The sequence below is a fragment of the Podarcis muralis genome, chromosome 1 (genome assembly GCF_964188315.1).
Source record: "Podarcis muralis chromosome 1, rPodMur119.hap1.1, whole genome shotgun sequence".
NCBI lineage: Eukaryota > Metazoa > Chordata > Lepidosauria > Squamata > Lacertidae > Podarcis > Podarcis muralis.
In genome coordinates this window covers 31,300,650-31,316,127 of record NC_135655.1, presented here as the reverse complement: position 1 = coordinate 31,316,127, position 15,478 = coordinate 31,300,650, and the positions used below count along the sequence as shown (strand labels likewise).

The following is a 15,478-nucleotide window of genomic DNA, read 5'->3' as shown; positions in this document are numbered from 1 at the left end:
TTAAAAATCCACACAAATGTGGTTTATACTGTTAAATTAAAAGTTAGGTTTATTGAGAACGGTTCATAAATATGTAGTCATCGATGCCTCTGGTTTAGTCTTTGGGGCGTTGTTTTCTGCTGACTCAGTGAGGGACTGAGAGGTTGTCATTGTTCCTGAAGATCTTCAAACATCAGGTGGATGGACAAATACCAAAGCTTGTTAGCCCTAAGACTGACTTACGACCTTGGCAAAGGAGAGTCACCAGCATCCTGGACCTTCCCCCAGCAACAGCACTTAAGCAGCTGCTATTCAGAAGCATACTTCCTCTGACAGTGGACACAACAAGGGTCAGTAGCCCTTGATGGCATTTGTCTAATTCTCTTTTAAAGCCTCTCTTCTGAAGTTGGTGGCCATCACTGCCTCTTATGGATAGGATTCCATAATTTGTGTACTATGTGAAGAAGTACTTTCTTTTATCTTTCCTGAATCTCGAAACATTCAGCTAAGTTGGATGGATATCCATGAATTCTGTTGCTATGAGAGAGGGTGGAATTATCTACTTTCTCCACAATGTACATGGCTTAATGCACTTCTGTCATGTTGCCTCTGGTTCAGCTTTTCTCTAAACCAAAGAGCCTGAAATGTTTTTAACCTTCTCTCACAGGGGAGATGCTCCACCCCCTTTACCATTTTGGTTGCCCTTTCCTGAACCTTCTCCAATTCTACAATATCTTTTTTGAGGATAGGCAACCAGAAAGGCACACGGTATTCCAAATTTGGTCGCACTATAGATTTGTGAAATGGCATTATGATATCGGCAATTTTATTTTCAGTTCCTTTCCTAACGATCCGAAGCATGGAATTTGCCTTTTTAACAGCTGCTGCACACTGGGTCAACATATTCACATATCCATCGAGCTGTGCACTACGACCCCAAGGTCTTCTTCCTGGTCAGTCAACACTAGTTCAGACCGCTTGAACATATACGTGAGATTTATATTTTTTGCACCGACGTGTATCACTTTACTCTTCTTTACATTAAAATGCATTTGCCATTTTAGTCGTCCATTATCACAGTTTGGAGAGGTCCTTTCAGAGCTCTTCACAATCTCCTTTTGTTTTAATGCCTGTGAACATCAGCAAACTTGGCCTCCTCACTTCTCTCCCCTAATTCTACATTGTTAAAAAGTGCCTGTCCCAATACCAAATCTCGAGAGACTCTACTTTCTACAGCCCTCCATTAGAATAACACTCCATTTATTCTTACTGTGCACTTTCTTTTATTTCACCACTTCTTGATCCACATTTTCTGATCCACTATGACAATGGTTTGGACCCAAAGATGCCAAGCAAAAGGTACTTCTCCTTACACAAGGGAAGATACCAAATATGTTCAGCACTTCTCCCTTCCCATTGCAGCCTTCCCATGCTTATTTCATGCCCTTCCAGAGGGTCTCCAAACCCTCAGGAACTGCTTTTCTGGGTGTGCAGAAGGTTGCGGTGGAGAGGGAAGCCCCATTTTGTGAGCAGAACTCACAGGTAAGGTTCAGCGCCATTGAAAACAGCTTGAAGAAATTTGGCCCAATGGCTAATAGCTGGGAAATATTCTAAATACATAGGGATATTGCGCCAATTTGAGAGGTTCTTTGCTTTTCATTCTTGAAATCGGAATTACTCCATTGGTGTTATGCCATTTCTTTATAGCAGAAGTGAGGGCCAAGTTACACACTATACAAAATTTTGGGTACATTTCCCTCAATTTGTTTTGTAAGGAAAAGCAACAACCGGGGCAGTATTTCAAAAGGGTGGGTGGGGAAGGAATGAGAAGAGCAGTTGTGGGGCTATCAGAAGAAGAAAGAGTTCCTCCTCTGCCTTTTTTCACTTCTGTCTCCAGCCTCTGTTGTTTGCTTTTCATGGTTTGAACTAAGGATCAGATTAATAACATTCTCACAGAAGCAGTAAACTCCTGAATTTCTAAAATGAGGAAACTAAATGTACTTATGGAATTCAGACTCATTCTTTGGATTGATATGAACTGAATTACCTATAAGGGTTTACAAGGTTTGTTTATTTAAAATATTTATATCATGCTTTATTATATAAATAATCCAGACAGGTAGCAACATGGTCAACAGAAAGAGCACAGTAAAAACCAAAGCAAAAGTACACAGTGGCAGAACAAAAATAGACAACATGGTCATTTGAGTGGAAACACGGGACTATGGAATAATTCATACATGAGAGAACAGAATCACTGGGCTCCAAACGTCTTCCCAAAGAGTCAAGTTTTTGACTAGCACCTGGAGGCATACCATTTTGGGGCTAGGTGATTCTTTCTGGGGAGAGCATTTCATAGAACTAGCAGTACTCCTAAAAATTCTCTGTTCCTGGTAGACATCCACCAAACTCGTTACCCATCAACCATCAAACTTTGCATTGTGCAGGCGCTTGAGGTAGTACTTACCAGAGATACATTGGCCTTTAAGTTACATAGGGCCCAAGATGTGTAGGGCTTTAAAGGTAAGAACAAACACCTTGAACTGAATTTGGAAACCAGTCAGCAGACAATGCAGATCAACCAATACTTGGAATAATATGCTCTGACTGACTCGTTCCTGCTGGCAACCTGGCTGTGGTATTTTGCACTAGTTAAAGTCTTGGGACACTTTTCAAGGGCAACCCCATGTAGGCGGGTTACAAAGTTTTGTGGTGCATCAATGACTACAACCAGATGTGAATTTTCCAGGGAAGGTAGCAGCTGGTATAACAGCCTAAGTAGGTAAAAGACACTCCCAAGTCACAACCTTGAAAATCAGCACTGGATCAAGGAGCATTCTTCATGCTACAAACCTGATTCATCAAAAGCAATGCAGAGTACATCCAAAACAGGTTGTACATCTGCTTCTAGATCAGGTTTTCTACCAACTAACTGTACATCTGTCCTATCTGGATGAAGTTAAATGTTTGTTATATTCAGTTGAGACACACCGTTCACATAAAATCTTAACAAAGATTGATTGTTAGGGTTGTACTTTTGTTATTACAGGCTTTCACTTTGGTCCACTTAGGGCCCGTGCATGTGTGTCGGTAGCTGAATGGGGCAGTCTTGTTCACAAAACATGTGTTTCTCTCTCAGTACCGCTTTCCAATCCAGCAGCCCGGGCTGCATAAACATTGTTTTCTTTACAAAGCTGAAATAGTGTCAGCTGCTCAGGAGAAAGAACAAGCACTGTATTCAGTCCCATTTGCTACCAAATAGCTGATTGATGGGATTTCTTCTTATTTTTGAAAAAGCAAGTTACTCATGAAGTACTTCAGACATGCTCCGTTGGATCGGAACCGGACTTGTTTAAGTTCACACATTACACTTGGCATTACATCTGTGACTAGCACTATATAACATAAACATCATCAAACTCAAGCTGAGCATATGGAGATATCCTCATATATAAAATATAATCTAAAGCTAGCCAAAGGAATAAAACCGGATTCGCACGGCATTTTTATGTTCTCTCATATTAAATATTTGTGCCATTATAAAATTGTTTAATAAAAATATACTATGTAGTCGGAACACAAATTGCGGAATTCTTCTGTACGGTTGAAAAAAGATACCTATTTCAGAATAAATAATTTGTCCTATGTTTGTGGAAAATACTCTGGAAAGAATGCAAATAACAATGGGTAAAACTCTTTACTCAAACCCTAGAACCTCTTAAGCCTCCTTCTTGCTACACCCTCTCCCCCTCCCAAAAATTAGGGCATTATGACGCAGCACACAGAGTTGGGGAAATCTGGAGAGCCATGATGTGCATGGGTCTCTGTGACTTGTCACAAATATACTTCAGATCATGCCACATTGAGAATGTATTTCTACTGTTGTTGCTGTAAACTGACTCAGGAGCCCTTTATTTACTGAGAATGATATCTTGCACTGGATATGATGGAATTGTGATTTTGTTTGCAGTAGTTTGCATTTTAAAAAACATTCTTCCCATTCACAGTTCTCATTCAGGTAGCCCTAAGGAAATGTTTGCAGTATAATGCTTTTGCCAATTAAAATGTATGTTATGTCTCTTATCTCTCTCTAATCCTTCGAGCTTCTCTCTGTATATGATTTAGGGTTACATTCCGAAAAGCAAATGGGAGATGGATACTTCTGAAGCAAAACTAGGTGGGTATTTCATTTCTTTTTTCCAAGTAAAATATATATGACAGTATTTGCGCATCTCTAGTTTGCAGCTCTGAACACTTGCCTAAGGCAAAATGATATGAATTGAGTATGCCATTTCTGAAAATACAAATATCTCTGAGCTGTGTAATATGCACTTACCTTTTATTGTTGGAAAAGGTACAAATAATCAAATCCTTTAACTTGTAGCTTTTTGTGTGGTTTGCGTGATGCAGTTACCTTTATTCTAGCATTCAAATAAGTGAGTTGTATTTGCATTTCCTGCTGAGGATAATAGAATCAATTTATATTCTTCTTTACACTATAATTTTATTCACGGGGCATTTATATTAAACGGATTAGTTTTCATATGTTGTTCGGCATTATGCTTTGCTTTAGCGTAGTTGGGAACAACAAATGACCACAAGCATGTCTAAGTACTGTTACTAGAAAGTTTGGTCAACTTGTGATGACATCAAGTGTCAGTTCATTCTTTACATGTAATTAAGCCTCAATACTTCTGAGTGAAGATATGAAGCCCATACTTCATCTTGTTTCTATCTTACGTTTGTTTTCAACCATCTTATTTAATAGCATGCTTCCTCTTATACTACTGCCATAATGCAGTAATTTAATTGACCAGGCTAAGTAATGCATCGAAAAGCCTTGTAGAAGTGCAGCTTTTGTTTCATAGGATTCATAGGAATAAACTTTATTCAAAAGGAAGTTGGCCTGACCATTGAAATCAATTTTATTAGCACATTTGTGAAAGAAATAATCAAAGAAATACTATATACGTAATGCCGAACAATACGATATATGTTGGCATAAAGGAACTCCCATTACTTTTCAGTTTCTCTGTTAAACAGATTGAATTACACCATTAGTGCTGCTTTCCAGCATCAGTCTTGAAAGCTTTGCTGGACAAAATACTAATAAAGTACTCCATTCCCTTCATTGTAAACCACTTCATTCCCGAACATTTCGGCTCCCGAACGTCAAAAGCCCGGAAGTAAATGTTCTGGTTTTCAAACATTCCTCGGAATCTGAACGTTTGACTTCTAATCTGCAAAAAGCCTAGCTGGAAGCCGTGCCTCTGAATTTGAATGTTTCGGAAGTCGAACGTCCTTCCAGAGCAGATTATGTTCGGCTTCCGAGGTTCCATTGTACCTTTAACTTCCGGGATTTTAGGTACTGCAGGCGTATTCAGCATTTGTCTATGTATTTAAAGCACTGATAACCTGCCCTTTATTACAGCAGTCTCAGTGCTGTAAAAGTCAATGTAATACACAATGGCAATACTAAAGTTAAAAAATCATCTGAAACAGTAAATAAAATTATCTATATTAAACTGCAGAGCAGATATCTATATCAGTCTGGGTTGGTGTCAATCATACAACAGAGGAAAGGGCTTTCCATAATCAATTTAGAATTGATTAATTGAACATGCTATCTGAGAAGCTATCACTCTGCTTTGGATTACATTGAGAGTATGTAGCATAAGCTGGAAAACAAAGTGTGTGTGGTGACCCTTGAGAGTTTGAATTTGAATATTGGTGCAGGCTCACAATACATACACACACAGTGTATACGCTCATACGCAGTGTTAGGGTGCAGTATAAAGAGACTATTTCACTGCTTGTGCTATTTGCATAAAATAGCCTTTTCAGTTGTGGCACCTTTTCTGCTGCTAAGTTCTGTTGGATGTGCTATTGATATCTCAAAAGAGCATCATAAATTCCTAATATCAGCCAAAATCTCATGCTGGAGAGCTAAGTAGTTGAAAAGAATCTACCCAATAAAGTCTTCACATGCAAGAAATGTATATATTACTGTCTCTAATTCAATGTCATATTTTGTCGTACCTGCGTAGTGTAAAATCTTGATGGATTTAACATAGTTCGTAAGTAGTTACGGTACATGATTTTCTTATGGGAGTGTGTGCATTTTGACCTCATATTCTCTTGTATATCTGACTAACTATAGTAACTATAGGAAGTTTTTCCTTTTGCATTCAGCAATTAATTTTATATACAAATGCATAATTGAGAGTTTTTACATGTTCAGTCCCTGTTCAAGTTCAGAGAGTGTTCCTTACTATCGTCTCAGTATTATAGTAGTTTCATGAGCTTTTCAGTCCATTAGGTTAAATTAGATATTTAGTGACTTGGAACTGGTGGCCAAGGTTTCTGATGGTAATTCTGGAGGTGCCGAAGTAGGAGATAGCAGTACATCGTGATTTGCATAGAATACATTCAGATTTGCATATACTACATTCAGTGGGGAGGAAATGGCAGAATTATATAGGAAACATTCCTTGCTTACTCTGTACCTGGGGGTTCCTGTAATTTCTAACTGTTGCTCTGTAACAAATAGTAGGAGACATCTGTCTTACCGTGTTGCCCTTATGGTTGGGTGGACGCTGAATGAGGTGTGTGTAGATAAGTTCATGAACTGATAATTGTTGGGGTCACATACTCACTGTAGAGGCACAATTTGTCTTTATGTGACTGTTGTAAACAAACCAATAGTCTCATAAGAACATTGTATGTAAAACCTCCAGCAGTAACATTTTTTACATAAGGAAGAGTCCTACATTAATTCACTTTTAAAATGTTAGTGCTTCAGCTCTTAGCTTTGATTTGAGGCAGCTTCCAAGGGTATTGATATTCGGGTAAATAAAGAATTCAGTCCATTGTCAAAACATAACTGTCAGCAATTGGGGCGAGGGGGGTTAGAAGCAATTTTAATCATCTGTCAAAGCAGTTTTAAGACAGCCGTGAAAGCAAAGGTAATAAAGGGTGTGCAAAGAGCCAGTGCCTTTAGCTGGCATCTTGAAAATGGTTGAAGGAGGGTACTAAGCAAATGGACGTTAGAGGGAGCTCTACAGATGGTGCAATGAGCCAGAAGGCACCAGCCTTTGTTGCCCTCCATGTCACTCAAAGGTAGGGGCATGCTTAGTAGAACCTGTGAAGACAATAACTGGGCAGGTTTGTTAGGGAATACAGTGGTGCCCCGCAAGACGAATGCCTCGCAAGACGGAAAACCCGCTAGACGAAAGGGTTTTCCGTTTTGGAGGCGCTTCGCAAAACGAATTTCCCTATGGGCTTCCTTCGCAAGACGAAAGCCCATAGGGAAATCTCCGGGACAGCGGGGAAGCGCAGCGCGTCTTCCCCACTGTCCTCGGACCTCCTCCCGCCGCCAGGCTTCGGAAGGCTGCTCCGAAGCCTGGCGTGGGGCGGAGAGGTTTTTTAAAAACCCCGGGACAGCGGGGGACTTCTCCGCTGTCCGGGGCGATTTTAAAATGCTGCCGGGTGGCAGCGCTGCCGCCCAGCAGCATTTAAAAAAACCCGGGACAGCGGGTTTAAAATCGCCCCGGGCGGCGCGTTTCTCCGCTGTGCCGGAGGGCTTTTGAAGGCAGGCGGGGGGAGCAAAGACCTTCGCCCCCCTCCCGCCTTCAGAAGAGGTCCTGGAGGTCTTCTGAAGGCAGGCGGGGGGCGAAAGTCTTTGTTCCCCCCTGCCTGCCTTCCTGTTCTCCGCTGTCCCGGAGGGCTTTTGAAGGCAGGCGGGGGGGGAGCAAAGACTTTCGCCCCCCGCCTGCCTTCAGAAGAGGTCCTGGACCTCTTCTGAAGGCGGGCGGGGGGCGAAAGTCTTTGCTCCCCCCTGCCTGCCTTCCCGGGAGAGCGGAGAAACGTGCAGCCTCTCCTTGCGGAGGGGTTGCGCGCAGCTATGGAAGAAGGCAAGGCAGCGAGCGGGATGGATCCCGCTCGCTGTTTTGCCTTCCCCTTTAGCCCCGTGCAGCCTCTCCTTGCGGAGGGGTTGCACGCAGCTATGGAAGAAGGCAAGGCAGTGAGCGGGATGGATCCCGCTCGCTGTTTTGCCTTCCCCTTTAGCCCCGTGCAGCCTCTCCTTGCGGAGGGGTTGCGCGCAGCTATGGAAGAAGGCAAGGCCTTCTCCTTGCCGGGAGACACTGCGCAGGGCTTTCCTGGCTTTTCTGGGAGGTGGGGGAATTCCCCCACCTCCCGCAAAACCGGCAGAAGCCGCGCGCACTTTAAAAGGGCTGCACGGCTTCTCCTGGCTTTCCTGTCCCCGACGGCTTTTGAAGGCAGGCGGGGGGAGCAAAGACTTTCGCCCCCCGCCCGCCTTCAGAAGAGGTCCTGGACCTCTTCTGAAGGCTGGCGGGGGGCAAAAGTCTTTGTCCCCCCTGCCTGCCTTCCCAGGGGCTTTTAAATCGCCCCGGACAGCGGAGAAGTCCTCCGCTGTCCCGGGGCGATTTTAAAATGCCGCCTGCCAGCATTTTAAGATCGCCCCGGACAGCGGAGAAGCCCTCCGCTGTCCCGGGGTTTTTTAAAATGCTGGGGGGTGGGTGGGAAGAAAAGCCCTTGTCCCCCCCCCCCAGCCTTCAGAAGAGGTCGGGGGACAGACTGTCCCCGGACCTGGTCCGAAGTCGGTTTCCATAGGAACGCATTAATTGATTTTCAATGCATTCCTATGGGAAACCGTGCATCGCAAGACGAAAAACTCGCAAGAAGAAAAAACTTGCGGAACGAATTAATTTCGTCTTGCGAGGCACCACTGTAGGTGGTTTTTCAGCTAACCTGGCCCCAAGCCAATGATTTAGAGCTCTATAAATTAGAGCCAGCATAATGAATTGTGTCTAGAAACAAATTGGTAGACAGGAAACCTCTTTAAGTTCTGTTGAGAATGTTCCTTCTATCAGTCTTATCGGTTCTAGGTAAGACTTGCCACTTTGTTCTAAATTATTTGAAGTTTCTGGATGATCTTGAAAGGATATCTCACTTAAAGCAAATAGCACTGATCTAATCTGGAGGTTATCAAGGCATGCAGGTCTTGTTTTTCAAAAATTGACCACAGTTTGTGTACCAAGTGAGGTTGCCTAAAAGGTGCTATGAGCCATGAAGGGTACTCAAGTTATCTGCAAGACCAGACCTAACAACACCAGGCTGCAAACCCAATCCTTTAGGGTGAATGCAAGCCCACCAAGAACTGTCCAAATCCTTTCTTGCTCAACTACATCACCAGCCAACAGTACTTCAGTCTTACTTGGCAGTGTTTCTAACTACTAGTTCCTGGGTACCAGCAACAGGTGGAGGGGGGGGGCTGTTGGCCTCATGCCATTCTGGTGGGATTCCCTGAAGTGTCTGGTTGACCACTCTGACAAAAAGAATGTTTAACCTTTCATCTGATTAAAGCTAATCAGAAGGTCCATCTTTATTTTTCCAACCTCTTTCCCAATTTCAAACACATGTTCAGAGCTTCTGTAGTCCATTTTGAAGTAGACGGAAAAAGAATTGTGTGTCAAATGTTAATACTGATGACAATTCAGACCAGGTCTGCAGGTGACCTCTCTCACGTCATTTCAGACGCACATTACACAGCAAGGAAGTCAAGATGGATATTTTTGGAGCATAAATTCCATGGAGCAGAGTACCTTTCGGAACTGATTGGTCACATAGGAACAGAAGCACAGTCCCTCCCATTTCCAACTTACCATACCAGAAGTACCATGGCCAGTGATATTCATAGTTGACATACCCACCTCCCATCCCTCCTGGTGAAAGTTATTTTACGAGGGCAACTTAGAAAATCATTTAGGTAGTGTAAGAATACTGCTCATCATCCCAAGTTGCTCTGAAACAAAATGCTGTTGAATGTTGCGATCTGATCCAAATGTTTGCCCCTGTGAGTGCTCCCTCATAAACCTCAGTGAAATGCCACTGTGTTAGATTCCTGATTCGTAGATGTATGTAAAACGCTAAACCTTTTATTGTAGTAAATGTTGCCTATAACATAAAATGCTGCATTGGCATTCATCTGAATACTATGTACCTGAAATTTTCTTGCATACCTGCTTGCAAATGAATTATTACCTCAGCTAAAAATGTAACTGCTGCTAAGTGATCATGAGTCCATCTGACAACTTCACATTTGCAGTGACTCTTTTCATTCATTTTTTCCCACATGATTTTGGTACCAAATCAAACTTCATGGAAAACATAGATCTAATGTTCGTTTTATAAAAACAATGTGTGAAATGGCTATCACTATTGGCACCTTATATCTTAAGCTGTTCTTTGTTTATTTTATGTTTATTGAGGTAAGTATTTGTTGAATTTTGCAGAATTTTAGGTTCACATCACTTTTTTCTTTCCTCGTGGAAATTTATTTTACAAGGAAGTTAAATGCAGGCAACAGAAAGAACACCACACATATAACAATGCAACGAGGTCACTAAAGCAGTGGAAAAACCTCAGTGATTGGAATCCTCAGTGTACCATGGATGTGCTTGTGGAATAACTACAGAAAAAAGCTTAAGCAGACGTTTACTCACTATAGCATATTTGTATAAGGCATATGCATCATGGTCAGAAAAAAATACAGCCATATCAGTGTGAATGGCATTTGATCAGAAGCTTGAAGGGCTTCCATATTGGAAATAAGCAGGAGAAATTGTGCCATAATACCTTTTAAAATTACATCACATTTTAAAAATACACCGTGAAAAGGAACGAAATATTATGAAACAGGTCGCTGAATGAACAAGGACTTTTTGTTCAGTACCTCTTTCTCACTTTTCTATTGCATACACCATTCATATCCCACCTGAATGAGGGAATAAACTCTTCCATGTTGATGATCAGATATGCCAGTTTATGCTTTCATTCAGAACAATTTGATTCCTGGCTCAGTGTCCAAGGAGCTGCATGAGCAGCAGTGATTTTCTCCCCTCCTGTAGCCCCCAATGTTGCTTTGAAGATGGGGTAATGTTCTGGAACATATTTTTATGCAGCATTGAAGAATGACATATGGAAAGAAAAATCTGCAACATATACACAAGCACATTTTGGCTCCTGGCTCTCTTTTGTACAAGTTCTAACTTCATATCTTGTAATCTTAAATGAATATGTAAAGATATCTGCTAACATGGCATTTATACATTAATTGTTGCTATTCATGATTCTAAACTCTTTGATAGAAAATGTTTTTTTTCTGAGCAATGTTGTGCATAACACTCAGATTTCAAAACACTTCTATTATTGCAGAATGTTAACAATACTTATATCTGACTATTGGCAGATGGTATCTTTGGAGCTGTAACTGCCATTTTTAATTGGATATAGTTAGCATGTTTAACTTTTAAAAATAGGTTAAAATAAGTGTAGCTAAATAGTAGATAAATATTATTCTTCCAAATAATATAATTTTGAGTAAATTTTATAGCATTTATCATCATTCAGGCTTGAAGTAGTTCCAGCAAAAATAGAAAAATGGCGTTTAGATTAATTGAATGGAATTTATTTAATACTTAACATTTTTGTTCTGATTTACAGAAAATTCTTTTGTAATTTGATGTTAAATTAGATATAGCTGCTTCTTTGGTTCACTGGATTAATAAATAAGCTAATTTTTGCAGTTCTTTAAATTGATATTTTCTGCTTTCTGGCAAATAGGCAAGGCAAGGCTCTGTCTACAAACAGATAGTTTGGGGTTTGCTAATTTTTAATAGCAATCTCTGGGAACCATTTAGAAAACCTATAGCATTAAACATACTGTTGTACACTTAAAATAGATTGGTATAAATAATTTTAAATTGTGTAGTACATTATTTGAATTGTGTAGTACATTATGAACCGGGGGGGGGGGGCAAATTATGCATATAGAAAATATTTGTGAGCTCTGACACAAATTTCACCTATTCATACCAGTTTGCTTCTCTGCAGTAGCAACTGCTTCCTAATAATACACATTTTTAAAGATTAATGTTCAGAAAAACTTGACCACACCAAAAGTTTATTAGAACAGTAATACTGAACTTCACATGAGGACAGTCATATCTGTTCAAGCAAAGGAAGAAAGTGAGAAACTGCTTGTGGGTTTATTCCTTTTGTGGCTGGTGCTCTGCACCACAAGTCAAATGTCCTTGACTCCAACACAGGCGGTTCAAAAGCTGTCTTATAGTCTTTCAAAAATAAATGTAGATATCTGGCAGGTGCACTGATACGCATTTGCCACAGCGTTGGCATAATGCAAGGTATTAAAAACTTTAGTATTTAAATTTGTATCGTTTCAAAAACATGTTCAAGTATTGCTGCATTATATGGCCTGCACAAATTTTTCTCCCGTATCATCACAGATTGATGCTTCAAAAAAGTGACAATGGGTTTTGCCATTTTACTCATGAAGACACCCAAGCACTTGCATATACCACTGCTATAAGATAGCAGCTTGCCCTTCTGAAAGCATTCCCATGCGTCTTGTTTGTATTGGGCATTACACAAGTGTGCTTTTCCCCTTTAACCCTGAGGCTGTATGTTTGTTCTCAGACAAATTGGATGGCTTGCGAACTGGTGCTAAGAGGAAGCGTGATTGGGAAGCAATTGCCAGCAGAATGGAAGATTATCTTCAGCTTCCAGATGATTATGATACCCGTGCTTCTGAACCCGGAAAGAAGAGGGTAATAAAGAAATTTTGGTTTAATGTCTCAGAGGGTCTCACCCAGAAGGTTTTCCATAAAGCATGAACTATATGTTTGGTTCAGCTAATCTATGTTTGGAAGCACTGTGGGGCCATTGCTTTCATTTTAATGTCCATTAGATTCAGTTTCTCTTCCTGAAATTGTCTTGCGTATCTTGTCATGCTCCTGTAAAAACAGGGAAGATAGCAAAGCTTAGTAGTATGCATTTATAGCTAAAGGCAGCAGAGGCTACTTAGTAAGAAGATGGTAAAGGGAAAGGTACCCCTGCCCGTACGGGCCAGTCTTGCCAGACTCTAGGGTTGTGCGCTCATCTCACTCTATAGGCCGGGAGCCAGTGCTGTCCGCAGACACTTCCGGGTCATGTGGCCAGCGTGACATCGCTGCTCTGGCAAGCCAGCGCAGCACACGGAACACCGTTTACCTTCCCGCTAGTAAGCGGTCCCTATTTATCTACTTGCACCCGAAGGTGCTTTCGAACTGCTAGGTTGGCAGGCGCTGGGACCGAACGACAGGAGCGCACCCCGCCGCAGGGATTCGAACCGCCGACCTTTCGATCGGCAAGTCCTAGGTGCTGAGGCTTTAACCCATAGCGCCACCTGCGTCCCAGTAAGAAGATGAGGAAACAGTAAATAAGTAGGGAAATGGAAAATATGGAGGTTTTTGATAGATTTGCAGTATGGCTTGAGTACACACATTAGAGCTGTCCTGAAGTTTGTACAGGTTCCCTGAAGAATGATTGGTTCCACTTAGTGCTAAGCCAAATTGTAATGATGTTTGATTTTTTGTGCCAAACATTGGAAGGCGGGTGTGGGGAGAGGACACAGGGAAAACCCTGCACTTCTTTCCACATATTCTTTCACTTTCGCACCTGCATCCGTTGTGGTGGGAAGGGAGCACATCCTCGTTGCCTGGACAACTCGCTACAGTGCGCTGGCAGTTTCCTTGTCCATGCATCCCATTGAAAGTAATGCCATGCAAATGGAAGAATCACATCTGGACATCATCTGCACTCCCTTACAGTAGTAAGATACACATTTGGATATGCGTCTTTATACATATCCCCTTCCTGCCCAACTACTAAACTAAACGCAAATGGAGCCGAGCCAAGGAATGTCATCTCTCTTGTCTTGGCAATTGGGACAGGTTCACTCTTTCCCCCCAGCAAATTCCTTGTGAACAGTTTCACATCTGCTGAAGAAGGGGCAAAAATCTTCGTGAAAGGCTCCCTGCTTTGCACATTCAGAGTGCTAGTTCCTATGCTCTTTGGAAGAAGAGGTGGGATCTAAATTTAATAAATAAATATGACACTAAATAAATTCTGCTTGCAAACTTGTGAGGGTCGCAGATCTTTGAGCATTCTAGAATGCTGAACCAGTAAAGTTGCCTTCCCTTTTTCTAAGTTGTCTGAAGCCTTCGCTGAGCGCAAAACCGTAGTATTGGCAAAAATGTCTCGCTTCGTTTTCTGGAACTGAGTATCATCCCAATGCTGTGTTCTTCGTAGGTAAGGTGGGCAGACCTTGAAGAAAAAAAGGATGCAGACAGAAAGAGGGCCATTGGTTTTGTGGTGGGACAAACGGATTGGGAGAAAATCACCGATGAAAGTGGTCATTTTGCTGAGAGAGCCCTCAATCGTACAAAGTACATCTGACGCAGAATTTTTCTGCCTATGAGGTAAGAGCTCCTGTGTCTTGGTGAGTTTTTGAGAATGACCTAAAGAATAAACAATGATAGCGTTCTCCGCTCAATAATAATTTGGACATTAGGGCATAGATAGACTTGTCAGTTGTGCATGTCTATTTGATGTCCAATCTCCTCTATATGATGCATGGTGGCTGGAGGGAATTGGAATGCCACACTTCAAAAAATTGAGGGAAAGCCTGACTACTGAACAGCAGTCTGCTTTTTTCTCACAGTCCCCAAAACTTAACTACTTTTCTGTAACAGTTTCCTTTTCCCTGCAGGCAGTTTGCTTTGATGAGAACTGAACACAGGGTGACCTGGAACTTGTCATTCGCCCTCTGGAGAGTTGTGCGGTTCTTTTCTTTCGAAACTTCAAATTTTTTTTTGTGTTCTTCCCTATTGCATTCCTTGGAATTCTACCTGGTGATATCCAGCACCCACAAGTTATGGAGCTTGCATCTAAATGTGAAAGGTTTTTGTGTTAAAATTAGTAGTTCTAGCTTTTATGCGTGCAGTAGAGTGGAAAGATGAGCCCATGGACATTTCTTCTTCTGTACTGTCGCAAAATGTCAGCATTACAATTGCATTGTTGCTTTGTGGCTGTTGTTATTTTTTACTGTACAAACTTTGTAGTTTATTGTACTAGAAAACAGAACAATAAACTTTCACTACGAACCTAGTGAATGACTTAGTCGACCATATATTATAAAGGCTGCTCTATTTTGTGTTTGTGTGGTTTGCTTAAAAATATGATCCCTTCAACTCTTTGCGGAATGTCGGAGCCCTTGGTCATTAACATGTCGTGTTTCCTTATAAACTTCCTGTTCAAAACAATTTTATTCTTCACACACAAAATTAAATGTGCACACTAACGTCAGAAAGCATTAGTGTGTGCATGGAGATTAAAAGCCATTTCAACTATCCTAAGAAGAAGGCTTTATTTTATGTTGGAGAGAAAATGATTTGCCTCAAGGAGGATGGTCAAGCAACTTTACATACAATGTTCTCTCTGTCTTGTTACATGCTCCGTTTTGCATGCTTGCTAACGAACAAATGCAATGAACTGCTTTTGTCCTTTTTGAGTTCCAATTCAGTGGTTTGTGTTATGAATTATATGCATGGAGAAGGTGCCAAATCATTTGAATGAG

General features: G+C 41.4%; 1 protein-coding gene across 4 annotated transcripts in view; it reads left to right on the top strand.

The window, feature by feature from the left end:
- Positions 1-15,014, top strand: part of YLPM1 (YLP motif containing 1) — a 54,167-nt gene extending 39,153 nt beyond the window's left edge. For 3 of the 4 annotated variants that reach the window (XM_077925583.1, XM_077925574.1, XM_077925593.1), the window contains 4 exons: positions 4,105-4,156; positions 12,499-12,629; positions 14,152-14,321; positions 14,612-15,014. In XM_077925583.1, coding sequence (XP_077781709.1) covers positions 4,105-4,156; positions 12,499-12,629; positions 14,152-14,298 — 330 coding nt within the window. In that variant the 3' untranslated portion in view covers positions 14,299-14,321; positions 14,612-15,014. Of the gene's footprint in view, positions 1-4,104; positions 4,157-12,498; positions 12,630-14,151; positions 14,322-14,611 lie in introns of those variants that run through there. The other variant, XM_077925587.1, reaches the window with a different exon arrangement.
- The last annotated feature ends 464 nt before the right edge of the window (positions 15,015-15,478 follow it).